The sequence below is a fragment of the Acromyrmex echinatior genome, chromosome 14, assembly GCF_024713525.1.
Source record: "Acromyrmex echinatior isolate Ae372 chromosome 14, ASM2471352v2, whole genome shotgun sequence".
NCBI lineage: Eukaryota > Metazoa > Arthropoda > Insecta > Hymenoptera > Formicidae > Acromyrmex > Acromyrmex echinatior.
In genome coordinates, this window is record NC_141865.1 from 1,714,504 (window position 1) to 1,739,257 (window position 24,754).

The window sequence follows — 24,754 nt, forward strand, 5'->3', positions numbered from 1 at the left end:
AGAAAAGAGGACCGCCGATAAAACGAGAGTGGTAGAGGACGGATCTCTAGTTTGTTTTTGCTAAATTATAGTTTAAAATGACAATATATATTTAAAAGAGATTGAATTTATTAAAAGTCTCTATAATTGCTAGTAATGATAGACTTTGATACATACTAGTAATTATATCGGCACACTTCTGTCCTAAGGATTTAGTACAGAGACGAACCATATCTATTTTCGACGATACGAAACGACTTTTATCGATAATGTAAGAAAATGTATGTAGTTACGTAGTTGCCAAACTGAAAATGGATGTACGGGGGATTTCGATTGTATCAGGAAAAAGACCGATATGACCTCTTTTAGGTTTCTCTCTGGTGGAAATTAAGTTAGACATGGCAGCTACCTCCTCCCTTAAAATTTTCACTCCCGCACCTGAAGGCTCCGTCCAAATATTCATATGTCCATAGCATAAACGAATGCACCCTATAGTTAGAACACTTTGTGTAAAGCCTGCGGCATACGATGCTTGTTTTCCTGCTGAATTGCTAGCTTGATTAGAATTTTGTTACGCGTATTGGCTGTGATGCTCGCAACATCGCAGTCAGTACGGTGATAAGATTCTAATCCAGCTAGCAATCCAGCAGGAAAACAAGTATCGTCTACCACAAAGCCAAGTTTGTTGCGATAACCAATCTGAAGCTTGTATTTTGAAATCAACGCTTCATATTGACTGTCGCAAACTAACTTATGATCAGCTTGCAACTAATATAGAACTTAAGATACAGTGGCTTAATTTTCACCGATGGTTTAATCCGGATCAGGGGATCGATTTGTATCTTGAAATGAGGTAAAAATGATAAAAGTGAGTGAATTTACTTACATACTGATTATTTCATTAGTCAATCGTGACAGCATTTGTGTTTTTCTGTTATATTTAAGACTCTAGCAGACCCAAGTCGATACAAGTTTCGTTCTATCCTTCTTGACATTTAAAGAGTAATAAAGATAGAATGACGCTTGTGTCATCAAATGAAAAACATCCATACTTATTTCTGGTAAAAATTACAGAGCAAATTCACTAGATATTGATCAATGGAATTATCAGTATTCTAGTTAATTCGCTCACTTTTGTAATTTTTACCTCGTTTCAAGATACAGAATCAATGCCCTGTTTTCTGCTTTTCTGTCAAGGATATCAATTATAAAATTTAATCCCTAGAATGAAAAATGAAAATTTTTACCATTGAAATTAATGGAGAAATTTTTTACTTTTCACTGTCCATCCCAGGGATAAATTTTCGGTTATGGTTGATACTAAAGTGTGAACACGCCCTGAAAGTATTTATTGTATAATCCAATATCCTAGTTTACATCGTGCACTTGATACGGATTTCAACTAGTAACTTTTTATTGAATTATTTTAATTTCGACGTAATGTGTAAACATATACATGATATGTATATTTAATTAATCATTTTAATGCATATTGTTCCCATTTAATTTATCATTCTTTAAATACATTGCTGAAATTAAAATAATTTAATAGAAAGTTACTAGTTAATTCGCGTACCAAGTGCACGATGTAAACTAGGTCATTCAGTGCAAAGAAAACACAGGCCTAGTTTCCATCACAAGAGTTTAAACCGGATCAGTAAACTAACTTGACTATAGTTGATTGGTTCTTACATTCTGATCCTTGGTGGAAACTAGGTCACAGTTGCAAAAAATAAACGTTCTGCTGAACGCAGCCTAGAGTGGTCAAAGTCTCGCTAGAAATGCTTTGAAGCAATTAGAAGAAAGAATTTTACAAACTGTAATCAATTGTGTGTGTGTAAAAAATTGTGATCAATTAAAAAACGCTTCAAAGCCTTTGCAACATCGCGTTGACCATACTCTAGATTTTCGATACTAATATTAGCTGCGTTCGGCAATGCAAATCTAAAGCGTCGAAGTGCTCTTTTTCTATAGTGCATGTAACATATGCTATAATGTAAGAGCACTCCGACACCTCAGATTTGCATTATCGAACGCAGCTAGTGAATTTTGGAACACAGCTGTAATTTGATTCGACTGTCGACCACCGTCGCATCGTCGACGTCGACGGTGAATGAAAGACGAAATGGCTTCTCATTTGGTTTTCATTGTGATACAGTAATCCGACGTATCGAAGAGTATTATATAGTTTGCTCGTGTTCCAGAATTCTCTACTCTACACGTAGTGAGCTATACGATCCATTTGCGGTTTTTGCAAATTGTGATTTTCACTCAAGCTCGAACTTATCAACGTTCGTCCTACACTGTATCTCGTCTTGTGACTCGTGAGTGATCATCGTGGGTACAATGGCCGATGTAGAAGGGAAAAAATTGACGGAGCTTCGAGTTATAGATCTAAAAACAGAGTTGGAACGTCGTGGCCTGGACAAATCTGGTAACAAAGCGGCGCTTCTCGAACGGCTCTCAAAGGTGAACGATATCTCAGTTTTTCTCTTTTTTTTTTATTCTTCGCGCTCGAACGTTCATATTCCAACGGCGTGGTTTATCGATCTTATCGATTTAGTAGTGTGCCTGCTATCGTGTATTTGCGCTAATTGAAAGGATTTTTAATTATATGATTAATATTATCGTAACTCGAGTAAGGATGCTCTTGTTATCAACAAAAAGTGCTCGTTTAAAAATATACTGAATACTTTGATTGCGCAATCTAAGCTGTGTTCCGTTTCACGCATGATGTGCATGATACATCATTTATTCGCCTTGTTATTCGTCGAATGTTAAACGAGGATGAATGATGCATTATGCACATCATGCATGAAACGGAATGCATCCCTAAACATGCTACTTGGGGAGGGAGAAGGGCAGTTTATACATGTATACTAGCGTCTTGAAATAAACGATTATTTTTTTCTTGTTTGTATTAGTATGTCAGTTGCTGATAAAAAGAGTATTACGTAAACTACGTCATACTATTGTAATTTGGCTTTGGAAGAGTTAAAGTGATAAGTCACAAACCTTGAAACACGATGCATTTATTTGCACAATATACATTCTTTCTATTCGAAATTAAATCTTTGCATGCCAATAATGGTTCGCATTTATAAACGTAAAATGGAATAATAATTTAATTATTTATAGGCAATACTGGATGAAGAAGGAAATCCTGAGGAACATCTTATTGTACCATCTGGTGGGCCACCTAAAATCATTCCGAAAAGGAATGATGGTATACAGGGTTGGCCATATTCGACGGAAAGATCTGGCAACACTGTAACTTTTGACAGAGATGTTAGATGGAGTAACGACGTAGCGCATTTGAAGCGTCAGTCGAAGGAAATTTTTGCCATGCAGCAGTACACGCCACGCGAACGCTCTCAGATTATTGAAATTTACATTCAACAAAACAAGTCAATTGTTAAAACTCAACGTGCATGGAGAAAAATAAATAAAGTGAAAAATGCGCCTTCCGCGAACACATTGTATCGTTTGTATGAAAGATTTTCAACTGGTGAGGCACTTACTAATCCCAAGCGTCCAAATAAAATGCGACCAAGGCGATCGGATGATAATATCGCACTCGTACAGGCCAGTGTTCAAAGGTCTCCAACAACATCTCAAACACGTCGATCTAAGCAGTTGGGCATAAAACGAACCACTTTACGTCGCATATTGCATCATGATTTGCATTTGTTCCCATACAAAGTTCAACTGACGCAAAAACAAGCCAAGGACCCTTGATGAACTTAAGGCCAACATCCGACAGGAAATAGCCGCCATATCGGCCGAAACATTGGTCAAAACGATGGAAAACGCTGCAAAACGGGCACTACTCGCCATGCAGGCTCAAGGCGGTCATTTAAGAGATATCATATTCAAAAAATAATGCACACAAATTTCCTTGAACCCTATTAAATGATTTTTAAAATGAACAGCAAAAAATGTGTTTTTTTGCCATGATTGAAAAAAAAACATCTTTCCGTCGAATATGGCCAACCCAATAATAATAGTATAATAATAATAATAATAATAGTAATGTAAAAACATTAAAAATAATTAAAGGGTTAATTTTTCACATTGTTTAGAAAAAAAACAAGTTTGGAAAAATGTTCGAAAAAATTGCTCATACACAATTATGCATAATTTTATATATAAAATTATACATGAGTGGCTTTTTTACATTTCTTTAAACTTGATTTTTCTCTAAAACAAATAATATAAAATAATATAAATTACTCTTTTAATTATTTTTAATGTTTTCACATCACTATTATTATTTCTGTCACACTAAAAAGTAATTTTACAAGAGAAAGAAGGCTGTATGGACATATTTCATATATGATTATACATGTTTATGGATATTTATGTATATTTATACATATTTATACATATTCATGTGTGAAAAACTTTTTATTGAGTGAGTGTAACGTGACATTATAAATTTAACAATACATGCACAATAAATTCAATATAATAAAGAAGTATTCAGGATTAAGTTTATCCCAATCTGTTATTACTTATTCATTTTAAGGCAACGGATGTATGGAATGCTATACATACAGTATATTCACATATTTTTAATAAATTGATGCATATGCATCTATAGATATGTAGTAATTAATAAAATTACCACACATCCGTTACCCCAATAAAAACATTAATTTATCACTCACCAATCCGATGCGCAACAGCGGAGTTATATCAGCAACGTCACTACGATGATTCTGTAACAAAAAGAATATGAAATCCAAATTAAAATGAAGTAAAAAATCAACCAATATTTCAAAAAATATTTACTAAATGTAACGTTCTCTTAAAAATAAAATCATATAATATTCAAAATATATAATTTTTATAAGCAATGAATTTTTTATAATTTATCATTCAGTTATTTATAAAAATAATTATATATTTTCTTAAAAATACATATTTATAAAGTTTCAAAATAATTCTTTTATTCTAATTATTTTCAAATCATTAAAATGAAACTACTGAAGAATAAATTTAAAAGAAGAAGGACACAGATGTTACATAAGTAAAAAATAATATTTACCGCAAGGTTGCTCCGCCGATGCCTGATGCCTCTCCCAGACCTCCTCCTCCTCTCAGCATAGGGTTGACATCCTCTCGCACAGGACACTCGCGTAAAACACTCGCGAATAATAGACTATAATCGCGCGCGGACTATAACTAGAGTCCGATTACTTGAACGACACTCCCGAACAAACGCGCGACGCGACGAACCGGCTGCGGTTCGTTCATTTTCAAATAAAGCGGCGAGGGTACGTTAGCTTTCCCGTAGGATTTTTATACGAAGAGAACGATTTTATTCAATATCTAAAAATTTATCTAGATATATCATTCAGATCCGAAAATTTTTAGATTTGAGAAAAACCGTTTTTTTCGTATAAATATCCTCTGGGTACTGAGCCCTCCCACCACGTCAAGGTGTACCCGTGAGAGGGAAGATAATCTGAAAAATGTATTGTAATATATGTAGCTATCTATATTACTATGCAATTATTATGCAATCAGTTAACTTTTAGAAACGAATCTTAAATACACGTCCGCAATTCGTTATCATTGCGAAATAAATTCAGAGCAGATAAAAGGATTGAATTTTTTATTTATGGATGTTTGTAAGATATGATTAGTCAATGAAATGAGCTAGAGATCAATAAAAAGGAGAAACATTTCATTTATGATAATAAAAAAAAATAGTTTCAAAGTTACGTTTAATTTTTAAACGTATAACGAAAAAAGTGCACAAAAACCAAAAATTAATTAAATTATTAAACTATATTAATTGTGAAAGTAAGAATAACGTTATTTGCATGAGAGTATCCATACTAACTGCTTTTTTATAATTCGTGTGATACTGTTCGTACAGACAAGTAGTCGTGTCGCATGCCGTTCTTCTTCACATTTCTTTTCGAAACATTTAATAATAGCAAAAAGTGTTAAATATAATACGAAATGTTGTATTTTATGAATATTCTCATAATACGATTACTAGTATGATTAATTATTCATTAAGTACATTTCGTATTATATTTGATATTATTGCGATAAGATTTCAAAAGGTAATGTGAAAGAAAGTCGCACGCGACACGACTACCTGTTTGTACGTATGTCGATAAGGAAATAACTGCGCGATAACTAAGCGTAAACATAAACATGACGCGCCACTTCGTGCCACCTCGTACCATCCCCACCTCAAGGCCACGAGCTAACCGTCTAACTGTTGAAATAATAACGAATATTACGAACAAGTAAAATAATATATTCTTTACATTTTTAAAATATTTTCCGATTAATGAATCAATTTCTTATATGTATCTAGTTTTAGCGGTGCGAATCGTTTAATGTGGTATCATAATTATACTGTGATACACCAAGAAACATATTTAATGTTCATTTAATAATTTTAAATATTTCGTATCAATTACAATGTGCTGACAAGACAAGAAATGAAAAGAGATTTTTAGCGTGATTTTTCTTACATAATTGCTCACGTGAAGTGCTATTCATATCCCAATATTATATCTCACTTTTTATTGCTCTTTTTTGTGATTTACAATTAACTAAAAATTAATATGTCATCCATCCTTTAAATGAAGATGAAAATTTAGATGAAGGCAAAAATTTATTTTGAATTATGAAACAATGTCGATTAAATAGAATAATATGTATAAATAGCATGCACATACATTTATAGATATGTAATTTAAATATAATTTATCAATAATTTATCTATTTCTATTTTTCCCGTATCATAAGAATGCGAAATAACACGAAAATGACAGAATTATACGATTTAAAGTGATAAAAAGTCACGATTTAACAACAAGAATTTCATTTTTATACCGTATATGTTAGAACACATGAAATATTCATCTAAAATATTCATGAACTGTGTATGTACGTAATAAATCTAAGAAATAAAGCAATAAAACCTTAAAGCAATTAATCCTTAGTATACTTCTTAGTTTTGGGCAATCTTCCGTAATTCGCGTTCGTAGATATCTAATTCTCCTTAATTAATGCGACACCCGCAATGACTCGTAAAACGCGTCCATCCCCATCCGTAATCGCCGAGCGAATGCCGAAGTGATGACGTAGTCAATCACCGCGCTACACAGCACGCTCCCCCACTCTGTGCGTCACAACGAGGGGAGAGATCACGCAGCGAACAGAGTGGGGGCACGTGCCGCGCGGCGCGGTGGTTGACTACGTCATCACTTTGGCATTCGCTCGGCGATCTTGGAGGGAGGTGGATGTGTTTTACGAGTCGCTTCGGGTGTCGTATTAGTTAATAAATTATATACCTACGAACGCGAATTTCTACTTCTTAGATTCATTACGCACATAGACAGCTCATGAGTATTTTAGATACTTCATGTGTTCTAACATACGGTATGAAAATTATATTCTTATTGTTAGATATTTCAAATTGCGGCTTTTTATCACTTTGAATCGTATAATTCTGTCATTTTTATGTTATTCTGCATTCTTATGATACGGGATACGTAGGGATACTACGGGAAAAGTAGAAACAGATAAATTATAGTTAAATTACATATCTATAAATGTATGTGCATACTATTTATACGTATTATTCTATTCTAGTCGAAATTGTTTCATAATTTAAAATAAATTTTTGCATTTATCTTCATTTAAAGGATGGACATATTGTTAATTTTTAGTTAATTATAAATCACAAAAAAGAGCAATAAAAAGTGAGATATAATATCGGGATATCAATAGCACTTCACGTGAGCAATTATGTAAGAAAAATCACGCTAGTAAAAATCTCTTTTCATTTCTTGTCTTGTCAGCACATTGTAATTGATACGAAATATTTAAAATTATTAAATGAACATTAAATATGTTTCTTGGTGTATCACAGTATAATTATGATACCACATTAAACGATTCGCATCGCTAAAACTAGATACATATAAGAAATTGATTCATTAATCGGAAAATATTATAAAAATGTAAAGAATATATTATTTTACTTGTTCGTAATATTCGTTATTATTTCAACAGTTAGACGGTTAGCGTGTGGCCTTGAGGTGGGGATGGTACGAGGTGGCACGAAGTGGCGCGTCATGTTTATGTTTACGCTTAGTTATCGCGCAGTTATTTCCTTACCGACATACGTACAAACAGGTAGTCGTGTCGCGTGCGACTTTCTTTCACATTACCTTTTGAAATCTTATCGCAATAATATCAAATATAATACGAAATGTACTTAATGAATAATTAATCATACTAGTAATCGTATTATGAGAATATTCATAAAATACAACATTTCGTATTATATTTAACACTTTTTGTTATTATTAAATGTTTCGAAAAGAAATGTGAAGAAGAACGGCATGCGACACGACTACTTGTCTGTACGAACAGTATCACACGAGTTATAAAAAAGCAGTTAGTATGGATACTCTCATGCAAATAACGTTATTCTTACTTTCACAATTAATATAGTTTAATAATTTAATTAATTTTTGGTTTTTGTGCACTTTTTTCGTTATACGTTTAAAAATTAAACGTAACTTTGAAACTATTTTTTTTTATTATCATAAATGAAATGTTTCTCCTTTTTATTGATCTCTAGCTCATTTCATTGACTAATCATATCTTACAAACATCCATAAATAAAAAATTCAATCCTTTTATCTGCTCTGAATTTATTTCGCAATGATAACGAATTGCGGACGTGTATTTAAGATTCGTTTCTAAAAGTTAACTGATTGCATAATAATTGCATAGTAATATATTATAGATGGCTACATATATTACAATACATTTTTCAGATTATCTTCCCTCTCACGGGTACACCTTGACGTGGTGGGAGGGCTCAGTACCCAGAGGATATTTATATGAAAAGAACGGTTTTTCTCAAATCTAAAAATTTTCGGATCTGAATGATATATCTAGATAATTTTTAGATATTGAATAAAATCGTTCTCTTTGTGTAAAAATCCAACAACGGGAAAGTTAACGTACCCTTGTACGCCGATTTACTAGAAAATGAACAAATCGCAGCCGATTCGTCGCGTCGCGCGTTTGCATCGGGAATGCCGTTTAAGTTATCGGACTCAAGTTATAGTCAGTGCGCGATTATAGTGTATTATTCGCGAGTGTTTTACGCGAGTGTCCTGTGCGAGAGGATGTCAATCCTATTCTGAGAGGAGGGGAAGGTCTGGCAGAGGCATCAGGCATCGGCGGAACAACGGTAAATATTATTTTTTTTCTTATATAAAGTTAACTTTTTTTTAACAATGATTTAAAAATGATTATTTTTAAATCGTTTGTTTTATGGATGAGTATACTTACAGAGAAAAGAAGACCGCCGATAAAACGAAAGTGGTAGAGGACGGATCTCTAGTTTGTTTTTGCTAAATTATAGTTTAAATTGACAATGTATGTTTAAAAGAGATTGAATTTATTAAAAGTCTCTATAATTGCTAGTAATGATAGACTTTGATACATACTAGTAATTATATTGGCACGCTTCTGTCCTAAGGATTTAGTACAGAGACGAACCATATCTATTTTCGACGATACGAAATGACTTTTATCGATAATGTAAGAAAATGTATGTAGTTACGTAGTTCCCAAACTGAAAATGGATGTACGGGGGATTTTGATTGTATCAGGAAAAAGACAGATATGACCTCTTTTAGGTTTCTCTCTGGTGGAAATTAAGTTAGACATGGCAGCTCCCTCCTCCCTTAAAATTTTCATTCCCCGCACCTGAAGGCTCCGTCCAAATATTCATATGTCCATAGCATAAACGAATGCACCCTATAGTTAGAACACTTTGTGTAAAGCCTGCGGCATACGATGCTTGTTTTCCTGCTGGATTGCTAGCTTGATTAGAATTTTGTTACGCGTATTGGCTGTGATGCTCGCAACATCGCAGTCAGTACGGTGATAAGATTCTAATCCAGCTAGCAATCCAGCAGGAAAACAAGTATCGTCTACCACAAAGCCAAGTTTGTTGCGATAACCAATCTGAAGCTTGTATTTTGAAATCAACGCTTCATATTGACTGTCGCAAACTAACTTATGATCAGCTTGCAACTAATATAGAACTTAAGATACAGTGGCTTAATTTTCACCGATGGTTTAATCCGGATCAGGGGATCGATTTGTATCTTGAAATGAGGTAAAAATGATAAAAGTGAGTGAATTTACTTACATACTGATTATTTCATTAGTCAATCGTGACAGCATTTGTGTTTTTCTGTTATATTTAAGACTCTAGCAGACCCAAGTCGATACAAGTTTCGTTCTATCCTTCTTGACATTTAAAGAGTAATAAAGATAGAATGACGCTTGTGTCATCAAATGAAAAACATCCATACTTATTTCTGGTAAAAATTACAGAGCAAATTCACTAGATATTGATCAATGGAATTATCAGTATTCTAGTTAATTCGCTCACTTTTGTAATTTTTACCTCGTTTCAAGATACAGAATCAATGCCCTGTTTTCTGCTTTTCTGTCAAGGGTATCAATTATAAAATTTAATCCCTAGGATGAAAAATGAAAATTTTTACCATTGAAATTAATGGAGAAATTTTTTACTTTTCACTTTCCATCCTGGGGATAAAGTTTCGGTTATGGTTGATACTAAAGTGTGAACACGCCCTGAAAGTATTTATTGTATAATCCAATATCCTAGTTTACATCGTGCACTTGATACGGATTTCAACTAGTAACTTTTTATTGAATTATTTTAATTTCGACGTAATGTGTAAACATATACATGATATGTATATTAATTAATCATTTTAATGCATATTGTTCCCATTTAGTTTATCATTCTTTAAATACATTGCTGAAATTAAAATAATTTAATAGAAAGTTATTAGTTAATTCGCGTACCAAGTGCACGATGTAAACTACGTCATTCAGCGCAAAGAAAACACAGGCCTAGTTTCCATCACAAGAGTTTAAACCGGATCAGTAAACTAACTTGACTATAGTTGATTGGTTCTTACATTCTGATCCTTGGAAACTAGGTCACAGTTGCAAAAAATAAACGTTCTGCTGAACGCAGCCTAGAGTTGTGGTCAAAGTCTCGCTAGAAATGCTTTGAAGCAATTAGAAGAAAGAATTTTACAAACTGATCAATTAAAAAACGCTTCAAAGCATTTGCAACATCGCGTTGACCATACTCTAGATTTTCGATACTAATATTAGCTGCGTTCGGCAATGCAAATCTAAAGCGTCGAAGTGCTCTTTTTCTATAGTGCACGTAACATATGCTATAATGTAAGAGCACTCCGACACCTCAGATTTGCATTATCGAACGCAGCTAGTGAATTTTGGAACACAGATCTAATTTGATTCGACTGTCGACCACCGTCGCATCGTCGACGTCGATGGTGAATGAAAGACGAAATGGCTTCTCATTTGGTTCTCATTGTGATACAGTAATCCGACGTATCGAAGAGTATTGTAGTTTGCTCGTGTTCCAGAATTCTCTACTCTACACGTAGTGAGCTATACGATCCATTTGCGGTTTTTGCAAATTGTGATTTTCACTCAAGCTCGAACTTATCAACGTCCGTCCTACACTGTATCTCGTCTTGTGACTCGTGAGTGATCATCGTGGGTACAATGGCCGATGTAGAAGGGAAAAAATTGACGGAGCTTCGAGTTATAGATCTAAAAACAGAGTTGGAACGTCGTGGCCTGGACAAATCTGGTAACAAAGCGGCGCTTCTCGAACGGCTCTCAAAGGTGAACGATATCTCAGTTTTTCTCTTTTTTTTTTATTCTTCGCGCTCGAACGTTCATATTCCAACGGCGTGGTTTATCGATCTTATCGATTTAGTAGTGTGCCTGCTATCGTGTATTTGCGTTAATTGAAAGGATTTTTAATTATATGATTAATATTATCGTAACTCGAGTAAGGATGCTCTTGTTATCAACAAAAAGTGCTCGTTTAAAAATACACTGAATACTTCGATTGCGCAATCTAGGCTGTGTTCCGTTTCACGCATGATGTGCATGATACATCATTTATTCGCCTTGTTATTCGTCGAATGTTAAACGAGGATGAATGATGCATTATGCACATCATGCATGAAACGGAATGCATCCCTAAACATGCTACTTGGGGAGGGAGAAGGGCAGTTTATACATGTATACTAGCGTCTTGAAATAAACGATTATTTTTTTCTTGTTTGTATTAGTATGTCAGTTGCTGATAAAAAGAGTATTACGTAAACTATGCCATACTATTGTAATTTGGCTTTGGAAGAGTTAAAGTGATAAGTCACAAACCTTGAAACACGATGCATTTATTTGCACAATATACATTCTTTCTATTTGAAATTAAATCTTTGCATGCCAATAATGGTTTGCATTTATAAACGTAAAATGGAACAATAATTTAATTATTTATAGGCAATACTGGATGAAGGAGGAAATCCTGAGGAACATCTTATTGTACCATCTGGTGGACCACCTAAAATCATTCCGAAAAGGAATGGTGGTATATATGTTTCCATATTTCATTATGAAAGTAGTAATTATCTAAGAAATTATCTACAATGAGATAATACATAATAAAGTAAACTATGAGTTATAAGAAATTGATCAATCACAGTTGAATGTGAAGAGAAATTTATCATTTATTACTTATTACACAATATAAGGTTGATATTTTATGATATTTATCATAAAATGAACTTTTTGAAGTTTGTTTGATTGTAGCCTGATTGGCTATAGAACAAAGTGACCTGAGAACCTCTCTATCTTGTAGCCAATCAACAGATTCCAAGTCTTGCCAATCGACACATGAAATACCAGGTTTACTCTCATTGTAGATCCATAAATTATTCCTATTGTAGACAGCCTATCCTGCAATTAACATAGTTATAAGTGATTGTAGTTTTAAGGCTCCTGAGCCATATTAAATCGTGACATCATAAACGAGAAATGACGTAACGAATAATGAGATCATGGCAAAACACTTGCAAAAATGGACTAAGACTATCCTTATTCCCTCTGATAGTCAGTAAATAGTTGAAAAATAGTTCGTGAAATGAAAATAGGCTACACATTGAGGAAAAATAATAAATTAATAAATGCACTTTACATATTTTTTACGACTATTTACTGACAGGAAAAATAATGATAGTCTCGGCCATTTTAAGTGTTTTACAGCGATCTCATTCCTTTTCATCCAAATTATCTTTATTTATAAATGGCATGCAAGAAAAATCAATGGTTGCATTTAGCAGACTCAACAGCTGAGTAAGCGCTCGCTGCTATTAATGTATAATTCTGTTATATAAAATTCTGATTGAATGATATAAAAAAATATACCAATAACAGCTAGTGCTCACTCAACTGTTGAGTCCATCGAATGCACCCAATGTGGTCCTCATGACATATTTCTCGTTTATAACGTCACAATTCAAGAAAAAAAGAGAAAAAAAGAGAATATTCGACTGTGATTGTCAATTTTTACTGCAATCACTTACATTTATCACTTACATTTATATAATCACTTACAATTATGCTTACACAATTGTAGAGAATGTACTTAATAAAACGTTAATACATTGTATACGAATTCCAATGTGTTAAACCAAGATAAAAACTTTTTATATTTGTTGAATTTTCTCATCATTACAGGAGCTCTGAGTCAAGAAGATTCTTCTATTGAGTGCTCTGATCATCAGAAGGAAGAAAATATTGATGGACAGGATAATATAGATAAATATAAGATGGAAGTAAAGACAGAAGAATTTGATGAGAAAGAAGTTTTCATCGGGAAAGAAGGTTCCATCAAGAAAGAAGTATTAAAAGAGGTATTGCATACACATTTTTGAGATATTTTAATTAAATTAGGATTTAATTTTTTCACTTAAAATCAATAATTTACTTTGAATTTTTTTGTACAGGAATCCGAACTTGAAATTAAGAATATTATTATTAAGGTGGAAAAATTAGAAGACAAAATGCAAGGAGTCAAGGCTGAAAATGCACCGAATAGCGACAAGAAAAATGAGACGGAGAAGATTACCTCAAATCAAACCTCAGACGTGCCATCTGCCACTGTTGAAGCTAATGGAATTGACAACGAGGATTCTATCAATTTGACTATCGGAGAAGATGAGGAGAATCTCCTAGCTGAGGAGGTATGATTTAAAGAAAGAAAGAAATTTTTTTTTAGAAATTACTTTGATTTTGCCTAAAAGTTGTATTTACTTTGAAAATTTTTTTTACGAAAGTGAAAAAATTTATATAATTTTTCTTATTCAAGTTATCACAGTAAGACTTCTTTTAATTAAAAAAAATTCATTGTTTTAACAAAGCATGCATAATATGACATGATAAATATAATCTCTTTTTATTAAAATAGAAAGACTAATTTTATAACTGGAGAAAGAATTCTAATTGATTTTGGAATAAAATGTTAATCATTTTTATTAAATTAACTAATGGTTTTAACTACATTTGCAATAGTAGGAATTTGGAATTTTAATTTTTTATAATTTTATCTCTACAGCATTTGAAATAATTTTTTTTGCAATTGGACTCCCTTCGTAGGATTTTATAGGATTCTGGTTGGATTCGAAGAGACGCTATTAGCGCTATTTGTGTCATTCTATCTTCATCGTCCATTAAACGTGAAACAAGAATAATAGACACAAATAGCGTTGATAGTGCGCTCTCCGAACACTTTTATAAAATAACTATCAACAAATTTTTAGAGCGTTTAAGACTATAAAGAATTTAGAGGTTCCAGTATTTAATTTTTATATTATTTTTGAATATAATCACTTTTGTGTATAGACTATGTATATTCACATATAATTAATTTCATTACAGATATCAATTTTTTTTAGAATCATTTCTAACAAATGTTTTTCTTATTGCAGACAGAATCTCATGACAGACACAAAGGTAAGTTCGCCATTATGTATTATTTTTTAAATTTAGATATAAGTATTCAGAATATCAAGGCTAGCGATATTTGATATCTGCGATATCCTGAGTAAGTTAGCGAAAGCGCTAGTGTCAAGAGCAAGCGTCTTCAAGAACGTATTCGTGCAAGCATCTGGAACAAGGGCAACGTCGGGATCGTCCGCAATCAACTTCTTCCTCGTCCTATGAGTTCCGGCCTTCAAGTGTTGTGAACTCGTTTCAACGTCTGGATTCGATATAGCGCAGCCACGATAGATGCGGCATATCATTGAAGTGCAAGCCGGTGACAGAAATGGCGTTTCAACTGGGATAAACGCATGCTGATCGATGGTTTGGAAGGTTTTCACAACTGGGATAAACAGTGTACATCTCCCGAAATTTCCGTGCTACTGTTCGAGCAAACAAGCCATATCCCGTAGTCTTTAAGTTAGTTAACGCTATAATTTGATATACAATTACATTAATTATACCTACCACGTAGAGCATCGTTGGATTTCTCTTATCATCGATTCATATGGATACAGGAAGACTCAAGTATACCAGCAAATATTTGCCGCAAACTATAAATTATCACATGACATGAGGTTTGACCAGTATCTTCGAATCATTCGTGCCTCTTCGAAGAGTCGTTGTCGCATATACATTTGAACGTTTTCCATGCGCGAGAATAGTAATCTATCACAGGAATCATTTTATCAACGTAGAGCAATGTGAATTCACGAAAATGATAAGCACGCTCTGCGACGCATTTATTGTTATCTTTTCTTTTTCTTTTTTTTTTAATTTCATTTTTAATTCAAAGTTTCGTGGAAAAAAAATGCGAAGGTAGCTTTGCGCGCACGCGTGTATGTGCACGTGTAAAACCGATAAAAACCGACGAGAAAGCTTTAGGTTCTCTGGATCAAATCCATGCTATCGAAGATCAGTGGCTCGTAATATCGTGCAAGCCACATCGTTTTGCTGTGTGAATTTCTTAGTGACTTGGCCAAAATTCCTGACTGGAAGTCACAAAAGCAACAGATGTTAGGAGGGAGGGAGAAGAGTCTGGGCTTCGCAGAAAGTGACTATGCTACCTTGATTGTCCCTGTAGATGGTGGAGAGAAGAAGAAAATGGAAGAAAACAGCAAGAAGGGAGACCCTAAAGGCAGCGGTAGAGCGGAACCTGGTGCCGGCGGCAAGGAAGGGACGACGTCCGGTGCGAACGGGACGAAGATCAAGCAGGAGGGTGGAGATGGAGGAAGCAAGAGGTTGGTCTCTCTCATAGAGCTAAAAAAGTACGGTTCGCAGTACTGTGGTACAGCAAATATATCGCTCACGACTCTGCTAGGGATGTTCTACTGCTGCATAACTGTATCATCGGAATAATCTCTCTCTCTCTCTATCTCTCTCTCTGTACCGTCAGGACAATGGATTTCCAAGATGAGATCACTCACGTCACATGCAAGATTATATTTAATTCCCTTTTTTTTAAATCGAATCTCGGAAGTTAATCTTCCAATCTGTGTCCTCCCCTTTAGGCTATAATTCTTAACTCTGGAAATTATGTTAAGAAATTAAGAACTTGGCTAGCAGACTTAAAGTCTCTCGAATGTCGCTTGCATTTTCTTCCGCATATTTAATAAAAGCGATTACACGTATACTCTATACCAAGAAAAAAAAACTGACAAGCTCTGTATGCTGTGTTCCTTACACGACGAGGACATTCATTCGTTTTATTGAATGGCAGCAATTTCATCGTGCATCACTATACAAAGGACATTAGTCTTATGGTAAATTATATTCGGCAAAGCGTACTAAAGTCCTCGTACTATCAAGAAGCAATCCTATTGCTTACTGAAGATACTACTACTTTAAAAAAAAAAAGAGGGAAAAGCGTTAAAAAGAACTCCCAATTGTGGCAAGAAGTATCCTGTCAGAAGAACTATGCAGCAGATGATCCTTTTATGGATACTTAGAGCTGAATGTGTTATCGCATGGACGCTTTCCTTATGCATGAGTGACAAAAGTGGATGAACAGAGAACACAGTGAATACAGATCCAGTAATCTAAATAGAACTGATAACGTGTTCGAGATGATATACAAGTGAAACCTTCCCCCAAAAAATCTAGGTCGTACTACTTAAATATAAGTTGCTAGCCAAATTTATGTCCTTAACATAGTTACAGAGATACTTATTAATCACATTTATAGTCCTAATTAATTGTTTATCAGAACTATTATGATTTTTAATTTTCTGACGTAATGACAATATTATCTCTTTCAGCGCGGAGTCTAGCAATAAAAGTCAGAAGAGAGAAGAGAAAGGTAAGCTATTTTTGTTTACAATAATTTAATAAACAATTTAGGCTCAAATGAATAAATCAATACAATTACGTAGTAAATGCCTGTAAATGAGCCGACACAAGAAGTACGTGTGTAAATGATTATTATTCAATACAATGATAAAAAATGAAGTAGTACACAATAGAAAAATTGCAATAGAACAATTCGTAATAGTATAAAAAATATACATATGTTTCGAGCCTAGATTTGAATCTTCTTCAGTATAAGGTAATAAAAAGAAAGAAAATATAGATGTTGCAAATCACTAATGCTCTTAAAACTAATTTTTGCGATATGTGTCCTTATTTAAGTAAAACTATTAATTAAGTTGTGATTGTGTTAATTATATTGTCATGAAAGTCTCGGATCGTGTCACTGATGCATTAAATTGCCAAATTTACTGGACACTATAATATTTTTTGTTGTATATTTGATTTATTCAAGTTTTTTTTTTAAATAACATTAATTTTGGAATAAAGTTAAACTTACATAAATTTGATAGGCGATACATGTCCAGAGATGTCGATCGTTCACTAGCAAGCGTGGAAACATTTTATGATGAGAAGTACAAAGAACAAAATAGAGTTGGAGAGAGAGAAGAGACAAGTCAAATTATGTTAGAATATATAAGATTAAGAAATACTGCATCATTTTTTTTAAGTTTAATCCATTATTCTGTTATTTTATATGTAACATTTTAGAGATCAGTTTTTTTTGTAAAATTTTTTTCTTTATCTAATATCTTTGCATTTATCTAGTCAAATTCATGTGACTATTCAATGTATGGTCCGTGATTACGGAATGTTGTGTGATATCTTATATTCTAACATAATTTGACTTGTTTCTTCCCTTTCTCCAACTCTATTTTGTTCTTTGTACTTGTCGTTTGATTTCTCATCATAAAATGTTTCCATTTGCACGCTTACTAACAAACGATTGACATGTATCGCCTATAAAATCCATGTAAGTTTAACTTTATCCAATTAATATTATTTAAAAAAAAAACTTTAATAAATCAAATATACAACAAAAAAATATTGTAATGCCCAGCAAATTTTGCAATTTAATGCATCGGTGATATAAGATAATGCACGTTCCATATAAGAGACTTTCACGACAATATCACAACTTAATGGTTTTTTTATTTAAATAAGGACACATATCGCAAAGATTATAGTTTTAAAAACATTAGCGATTTGCAACATCCATATTTTCTTTCTTTTTATTTCTTTGTACTGAAGAGGACCCAAATCTAGGGTCGAAACGTATGCGTATTTCTTATACTATTACGAATTGTTCTATTGCAAATTTTTCTATTGTGTACTACTTCATTTTTTATCATTGTATTGAATAATAATCATTTACACATGTACTTTTTGTGTCAGCTCATTTACAGGTTTTTACCTACGTAATTTATTTTTGTTTAGTTTTTGAATGCATGTCTTCTTTTGCAAAAAGAGGTATTGCAAATTCTATAAAATCCCACATAAACATATGTTTTATAATGTTCTATTATATACATATGCCTATTTTTTTTTTATTTGTATGTTATTTATAATATGCGTAATATCCTTCGTAGATAAGAAGACATCTCAGATCAATCCAACCAATGCAAGCAGTCGCAATCTATGGGTATCTGGCTTATCGTCCAGTACTCGTGCGACCGATTTGAAGCAGATCTTCTCGAAGTACGGCAAGGTCATAGGTGCAAAAGTGGTAACAAATGCAAGAACTCCAGGGGCTAGATGTTACGGTTATGTTACTATGTCTTCGAGCGAAGATGCTGCGAAATGTATACAGCATTTGCATAGAACTGAGCTTCATGGGCGCGTCATCTCCGTGGAAAAGGTAAATGATTTTTAAAATTTCAATATCGTCAAAATAAAATTCTTTTGTAGCATTCTCAAGACTTATAAATTCTCTTACAGGCCAAAGGTGATACGCAGCAAAGTCATATACGTAAACGTGATACGGTTAATGGTAAATCAGAGAAGAAAGAGGAGAAAGAAAAGCCAAAAGATCATGATATAAATGAAAGAAAGGAGAAGGAAATAAAGAAGGAACCTGAAGAGAAAGGATCAGATGCTAGTAAATGTTATTACAGTATAATAATTACTCTAATAGGCGAAAATTATTTTTTTATAAATAAACGAAACGTTTTAATATCGCAAATGTAAATATATAATTGAATAACTACAGCCTTAACGATCTAAGCTAAATCTTTAGTGCTTAAATAATATTTTTAGTGTAAATTTATATACATATTCCGTTCTGCAAATTACACGCCGAAATTATTTTTACTCTTAAAACGTAATCGTAAGCAAAATTGGGGTGTTAATATCATAAATTAAATTGATAAGCAATAGATGTTGATAAGCATCTTTTAAAGTTGTAAATAATTTATTGCGAAAAGTATTATTTCAGCCGGGAAATTTTTATAAGTCTTTAACTTCTAACGACGTACATAGACATTAACCAATGATATATATTATGTTTGTTTAGCAAAAAAAACTGATGATAAAAATGAAAGTGTCGAACTAAAAATAAAAATTGAAATGCCAGACAAAAAGGAAGATTTGTCTAAAGAGTCCGATTCTCGATCGACCAAGTCTACTAGCAAGAAGCCGGAAAGTGAGAGAGGAAGGCGAGAAGAAAAACGGATTCGTACTTGGGAGAGAGATCACCGATCTCATAGTAGATCTCGGAGCCGCGAACGACGGAAGCGAGACGACGTTCTCACATTTGCTAAAATCAGAGTAAATATTTTCAGCTTTCGATTCCGAATAAGATCATCAGTAACAAGAACGAATTCATGTAAAAGACAAAATTTTGAATTTTCAGGAAGAACGTGAGCGGCAAAGAATGCGCGAAAGAGAACGAATGCTAAGAGAGGAAGAGCGAAGAAGAAGGGAAGACATGGAACGTCAGCGAGAGATAGAGCGTAGACATCGAGAAGAATCTGCTCGCTTAGAGAGAGAACGAGAGAAGTTGAGACGAGAAAGAGAACGGATCGAACAGGAAAAGGCCGAGTTACTACGACTCGAGCGTGAGCGGCAAAAGCTCGAGAGGGAAAAGCTCGAGCGCGAAAGATTGGAATTGAAGAGACAGCAGATGCGTTTGGAAGAGAGTCGACGCGTGCCACCGCCACCGTCCATAAAGAGATCGTCCAGCGATAGAAGAGATCCGCGGGATTTGTACGCAGAATCTGACAGAAAACGATTAGCTACAGAACATAGCCGCAGGCATAGTCCGGAAAGAATTGTCGATAGGCGAAATGAGATGTTGGAACGAGTGTCAGATAGACGACTGGATCCTTCGCCACCATCTCGATACGAATCTAGCAGGTAAACTTGAATAATGTTTTAAAATTAAAATTTGTCATTTTAAAATTTTATGAAAGTTTATATTAAAACAATTTTTTATTAAAAATATATTAAATATCATGCTTTGCAATATATATCATTTCAATCTATCAAAAATCATCACGAAATTTCCAAATATTATGATGTATTTCGAACAATCCAATATTCAATATTAATATTGAAATAATAATAATGAAATTTATTTCAGATCCACTCAAGAGTTGGGATTGAAAAAAGAATTCAAGAGAAGTAGTGATTTTTCTTCAAGAAACAGTCGACCAGATAGCTTTTCCGATGTTTCTCGGGGAAGAGAAGTCATTGTACGGCGAGAAAGTTTGTCTACCACGTCCTCATCCTTGGATCCTCGACAAGTCAAGGAAAGGTACGTGTTGTACTCTTAAATCATAAAATGAAAATGAAATTATATTTCAAATTAATTACATTCTTTGTTTGGATTTACACAGATATGATCGTCCGAATACCACGTCCTATACTCGCGAACGCGAAGTACGACGTTCCGATCCCGAGACGCATCGAAGTTCTAGAGACACTCATACGCGATACAGTGATAGTTTCAAACCTCCGACATCTAGCACACCACGTAAGTATGAAATAAACCGTATATGTACAAGAAGTGATTTTAGTACACGACACTAGGAATTTTTATCTCCTTTTCTACTCTTATAATCGATATCACACTGAACCATTTTTAGACGGTTTTTCTTTAATTTTCTACACAGGATATAGGCATTACGTTAAGTAAGGAAGCAATACAGTAGCCAAAACATCCTCATGAACATTTCTGACAAAGAAGAGAATATATACACACGACCTGATATTATACATGTAAATTTATTTTCGTTTAGAGTATCTTTGATTTGAAATTTTTGGATATACGGACGATATACAATAAATAATGTGAAATTAGATAGTATAGCTAAATTATATCTTTCAATATATATATTAAATATAAAACATTGAAATATGCGCCCAAAAGCTTTTTACTCAACAAAATTTTTGAGATTTAAAAATTGTAAAGTTTAATTTTCAGTAAGAAAAATTGGACACAATAAATTAAATTGTAGTGAAGAAAATCTCGTTTTTTCTTTACAATTTATATATTTTTCACATAACAGCCTCAATAATTTTGGGAAATGAATTTTATCAATATATAAACATTATTTTTTATTATATAAAATTATTTTATAGTTTAATGATATTTGTAAAGGAGAAAATATTAATATATGAGCAAAAGGAAGGGATATCTTACAAATCTTTTTTTTTTTAAGTGCCAAACATTTTTAAAGATAGAAATAGTTTATATAGTTACGAGTACACATTATATATGACTAAGTTATAAAAACTAGCTAAAGCTAATCGAATATATAATAGAGGTATTATTTGTTTATTTTTAATTTTTGATAACACATGTCGGATCATACACATAAATATTTCTTTTTTAAATTCAACACTTTTATCATTATTTCTTTATTAAATATAGTAATTGTTTAGTCTTTATGATTTGAAGTTCTACTAAATATATGTTAAGTTTGTTTATGAAATTCATATAATTTATTAAAGTTTGTGTTTATTATTACAAATAATGTTAAATTTATTATATAGACAAATAATTTTTTCTTTAAAAATTAAAATTAAAATTAAAATTAAAATAATTTTATTTCATACTGTAAAAAGAATATCGGTAAATATAAATATATACACATAAGGAGAAATTGAGAATAGGATTTTACTTGATCCTAATAATTTCAGATTATAGAAGTTTGTACTAAGAATTAAGCGCTGGTTTAAGTTTCCTAATTTTTAAGTATTTTAGTTTGGTATTCTTTTATACATTATCGTTAAACTTGTACAGAAATTCATTATCATTCCAAATCCAGTCTGTATTCTCTTTTATAAATGTGTATGCTTCATAATAAAAATTTATATGATTTTTGTTGAGTTTTCATTGTAGTTAGTTGAACCTGCTATCAGTCTTACGATTCTATGAAAGCAGTGTACAAAAGTTTCTCTATTAAATGCTACGCGATACTCGACGCGAATACGCATCAATCGTGCCTACCATGTCCCTGCAAGCGATTAACATAGTTTTTATTATAAAGCATACCAAGTAATACGAACGCAGAGTTAATGTAATGAAATTTTAATTTATATTTGAATAAGATAATTTATATTTGTATAATTAACTTTTTTCTTGCTGGTGAACATTTTAATAATTTTTATATATCTTGCGGAAAACATAGAGAAAGATGAATATTTTAATTGTAGTAAATTAATAAAAAAATAAAAGCATCGTCTTCATTCATTCTTGCGTGCTATTGTTATATACAGGTGAAAGTCGTTATGTGGAAAGCAATCGTACACCAAGTTGGCATTCAGGACCTACATCTTCAAAATCCTTTAACTCGGTGACAAGCAGTGGGTCTCGCGATCCTCGCAACGAGCCTTCCAGCTGGAGTTCTAGATCATCCGATAGCGTTAACAGGTAAGCTATTTGATTCATAGATGTAACTTTCAGCACGTGTGATCTTGTTACTTTATTACGATATGCAATATGATTGCGATAAGACGAGACATTTTTAGATGTAATTCGATAACTAAATAATCGTGCGCTTATTGCAGATGGAGCAACTCGAGTAGTATGGGAAATACACTGCGACATCCGATTCCGCCGACGTATCAGAGTGGACCAATGCAGTCTATGGGATTGGCTGCACCTGGGACAGCGCCGTCATACGAACGGTTCGAGGCGTACAAATCGTCTATGCCCATGAGAAAATATTGATTATCGGACTACGCGACATTTCGCAATCATGAACATTCGTTCAAATAACCACGGAATTTTCCTTGATTAGCGACTACAGAATACAGAGTAGTCTAAAGCGCAGATAAACTATGACAAATTGCAAGTTATTAATTGCACGAATTGCAGCGTTCGGTCTTGAAAGTATAAGAATTTCAACTATCAGAAATGCTTTTCGTTTCCGCACCAGCTTGATCGATTGGAAAAAAATCACGTATACATTTTATCGAACAAAATGTCAATTTTATACAAAATTTATATTGTGCATAATATTATCCAAGGAGAGCACTTGTCATAATTTGCAATTATATACGCTCCTTGTCATCATTTCTCTTGTACATGTGTCCATTTTGCATGATACATACACCTTGCGACACATTCTAACTATTCGTATCTAGCGGATTTTTGTACATGTGTTAATAGATTCCACTAAAGTGTCCCTACGAGGTGAAATATTACTTATTTTCCTATCGGTTTGTAAATTGTCATTTATTTGCTTTGCGGATGTTGATCATCGGTTGGCTCTATTGTCATCCGAGAAACGATCGACTTAACGAGATTGATGTAGAGGCTATAAGTGCACCTGTTTATTTTAAACGAGTTTGTTTTAATAGAATATAATAACAAACGTAATGTATGATGAAGGACTTTGGCTATGTTTATACCGCATTTAGGCCGCGACCTGTACAAGATGTTTATCCTGTAGGTTAAACAAAGACATCTATCATATAGGTTGCGGACTAAGCGCACGGTATAGCCATTGTATTGCATAATTTTCTTTTTCTGAAAGAGAAGTATTCTCTCTTTGTCAGAGTATTTGGACCGGGATTCGTATATTGGATTTCGGAATCACAGAAGACAAATTGTACGTGTTGAGAGTAGCTGCGCCTACTACTTTATACAGCGAAATGCAGAAACTCGATGTAGCGACAACTGTCGCAGCAGCAGCGTAAATAAATTTAGCCAACACTATTAGACTCTACGTTTGGCTCACACTTTTTTTCTCCAGCGCCCAGAAGCAAAGACGTGCGTACTTAGCGAATGATCGCGTCCCGATGACACGCGAGATCCTTCTTTACAATCCGACCCAACAGTACCAGTTAAATTGAATCCAAAGATCCAATTCATTTCCGGATATGAGACTATACTTCTTACATAATGTACATTCTTGAATAGATTATCTTCAAGATGGACCTAAGAGAAGATGAAGAAGACTCGCCAACTCTGGCTGCATTCCTGCGCGTCGCCGTGACGAAAGGCGAAGTATCGACTGTGTAGAAGGTGGTAGAAGGAATACCACTTTCC

General features: G+C 33.4%; 2 protein-coding genes and 1 long non-coding RNA gene across 5 annotated transcripts; 2 read left to right on the forward strand and 1 right to left on the reverse strand.

Annotated features, from left to right (window-relative positions):
• The first annotated feature begins 2,035 nt into the window (after positions 1-2,035).
• On the forward strand, positions 2,036-4,476 carry LOC147907319 (uncharacterized). Its single transcript, XM_087413175.1, has 2 exons — positions 2,036-2,448; positions 3,118-4,476. Exons 1-2 carry the CDS (start codon positions 2,326-2,328, stop codon positions 3,715-3,717), a joined length of 723 nt encoding a protein of 240 aa, XP_087269301.1. The 5' UTR covers positions 2,036-2,325; the 3' UTR covers positions 3,718-4,476.
• On the reverse strand, positions 3,774-7,082 carry LOC147907320 (uncharacterized). The gene is made up of 2 exons (XR_015547341.1): positions 5,030-7,082; positions 3,774-4,700 (listed from the first exon to the last, which is right to left on the reverse strand). It is a non-coding gene; the product is annotated as an uncharacterized LOC147907320 (long non-coding RNA).
• Positions 7,083-11,326: 4,244 nt separating this feature from the next.
• On the forward strand, positions 11,327-24,431 carry LOC105147103 (Scaffold attachment factor B). Of its 3 annotated transcripts, none has more exons than XM_087413552.1 (15): positions 11,327-11,742; positions 12,412-12,532; positions 13,648-13,823; positions 13,917-14,153; positions 14,898-14,922; positions 16,034-16,190; positions 17,208-17,248; positions 18,846-19,114; positions 19,195-19,354; positions 19,769-20,022; positions 20,108-20,610; positions 20,837-21,010; positions 21,093-21,229; positions 22,978-23,131; positions 23,269-24,431. In XM_087413552.1, exons 1-15 carry the CDS (start codon positions 11,620-11,622, stop codon positions 23,429-23,431), a joined length of 2,694 nt encoding a protein of 897 aa, XP_087269678.1. In that variant the 5' UTR covers positions 11,327-11,619; the 3' UTR covers positions 23,432-24,431. The 3 variants fall into 3 exon arrangements, with proteins under 3 accessions (XP_087269678.1, XP_011056189.1, XP_087269679.1); XM_011057887.2 differs by having other exon boundaries at positions 11,328-11,742; positions 12,412-12,499; XM_087413553.1 differs by lacking the exons at positions 22,978-23,131; positions 23,269-24,431 and adding an exon at positions 21,369-22,579 and having other exon boundaries at positions 11,328-11,742.
• The last annotated feature ends 323 nt before the right edge of the window (positions 24,432-24,754 follow it).

Bases quoted from the DNA above. Each gene is read 5' to 3' on its own strand.
- LOC147907319 (XM_087413175.1), top strand. From the start codon at position 2,326: ATGGCCGATGTAGAAGGGAAAAAATTGACGGAGCTTCGAGTTATAGAT. The intron at 2,449-3,117 runs GTGAACGATATC...AATTATTTATAG, and splicing joins TTCTCGAACGGCTCTCAAAG to GCAATACTGGATGAAGAAGG.
- LOC105147103 (XM_087413552.1), top strand. From the start codon at position 11,620: ATGGCCGATGTAGAAGGGAAAAAATTGACGGAGCTTCGAGTTATAGAT. The intron at 17,249-18,845 runs GTAAGCTATTTT...TATCCTTCGTAG, and splicing joins TCAGAAGAGAGAAGAGAAAG to ATAAGAAGACATCTCAGATC. The intron at 20,611-20,836 runs GTAAACTTGAAT...AATTTATTTCAG, and splicing joins TCTCGATACGAATCTAGCAG to ATCCACTCAAGAGTTGGGAT.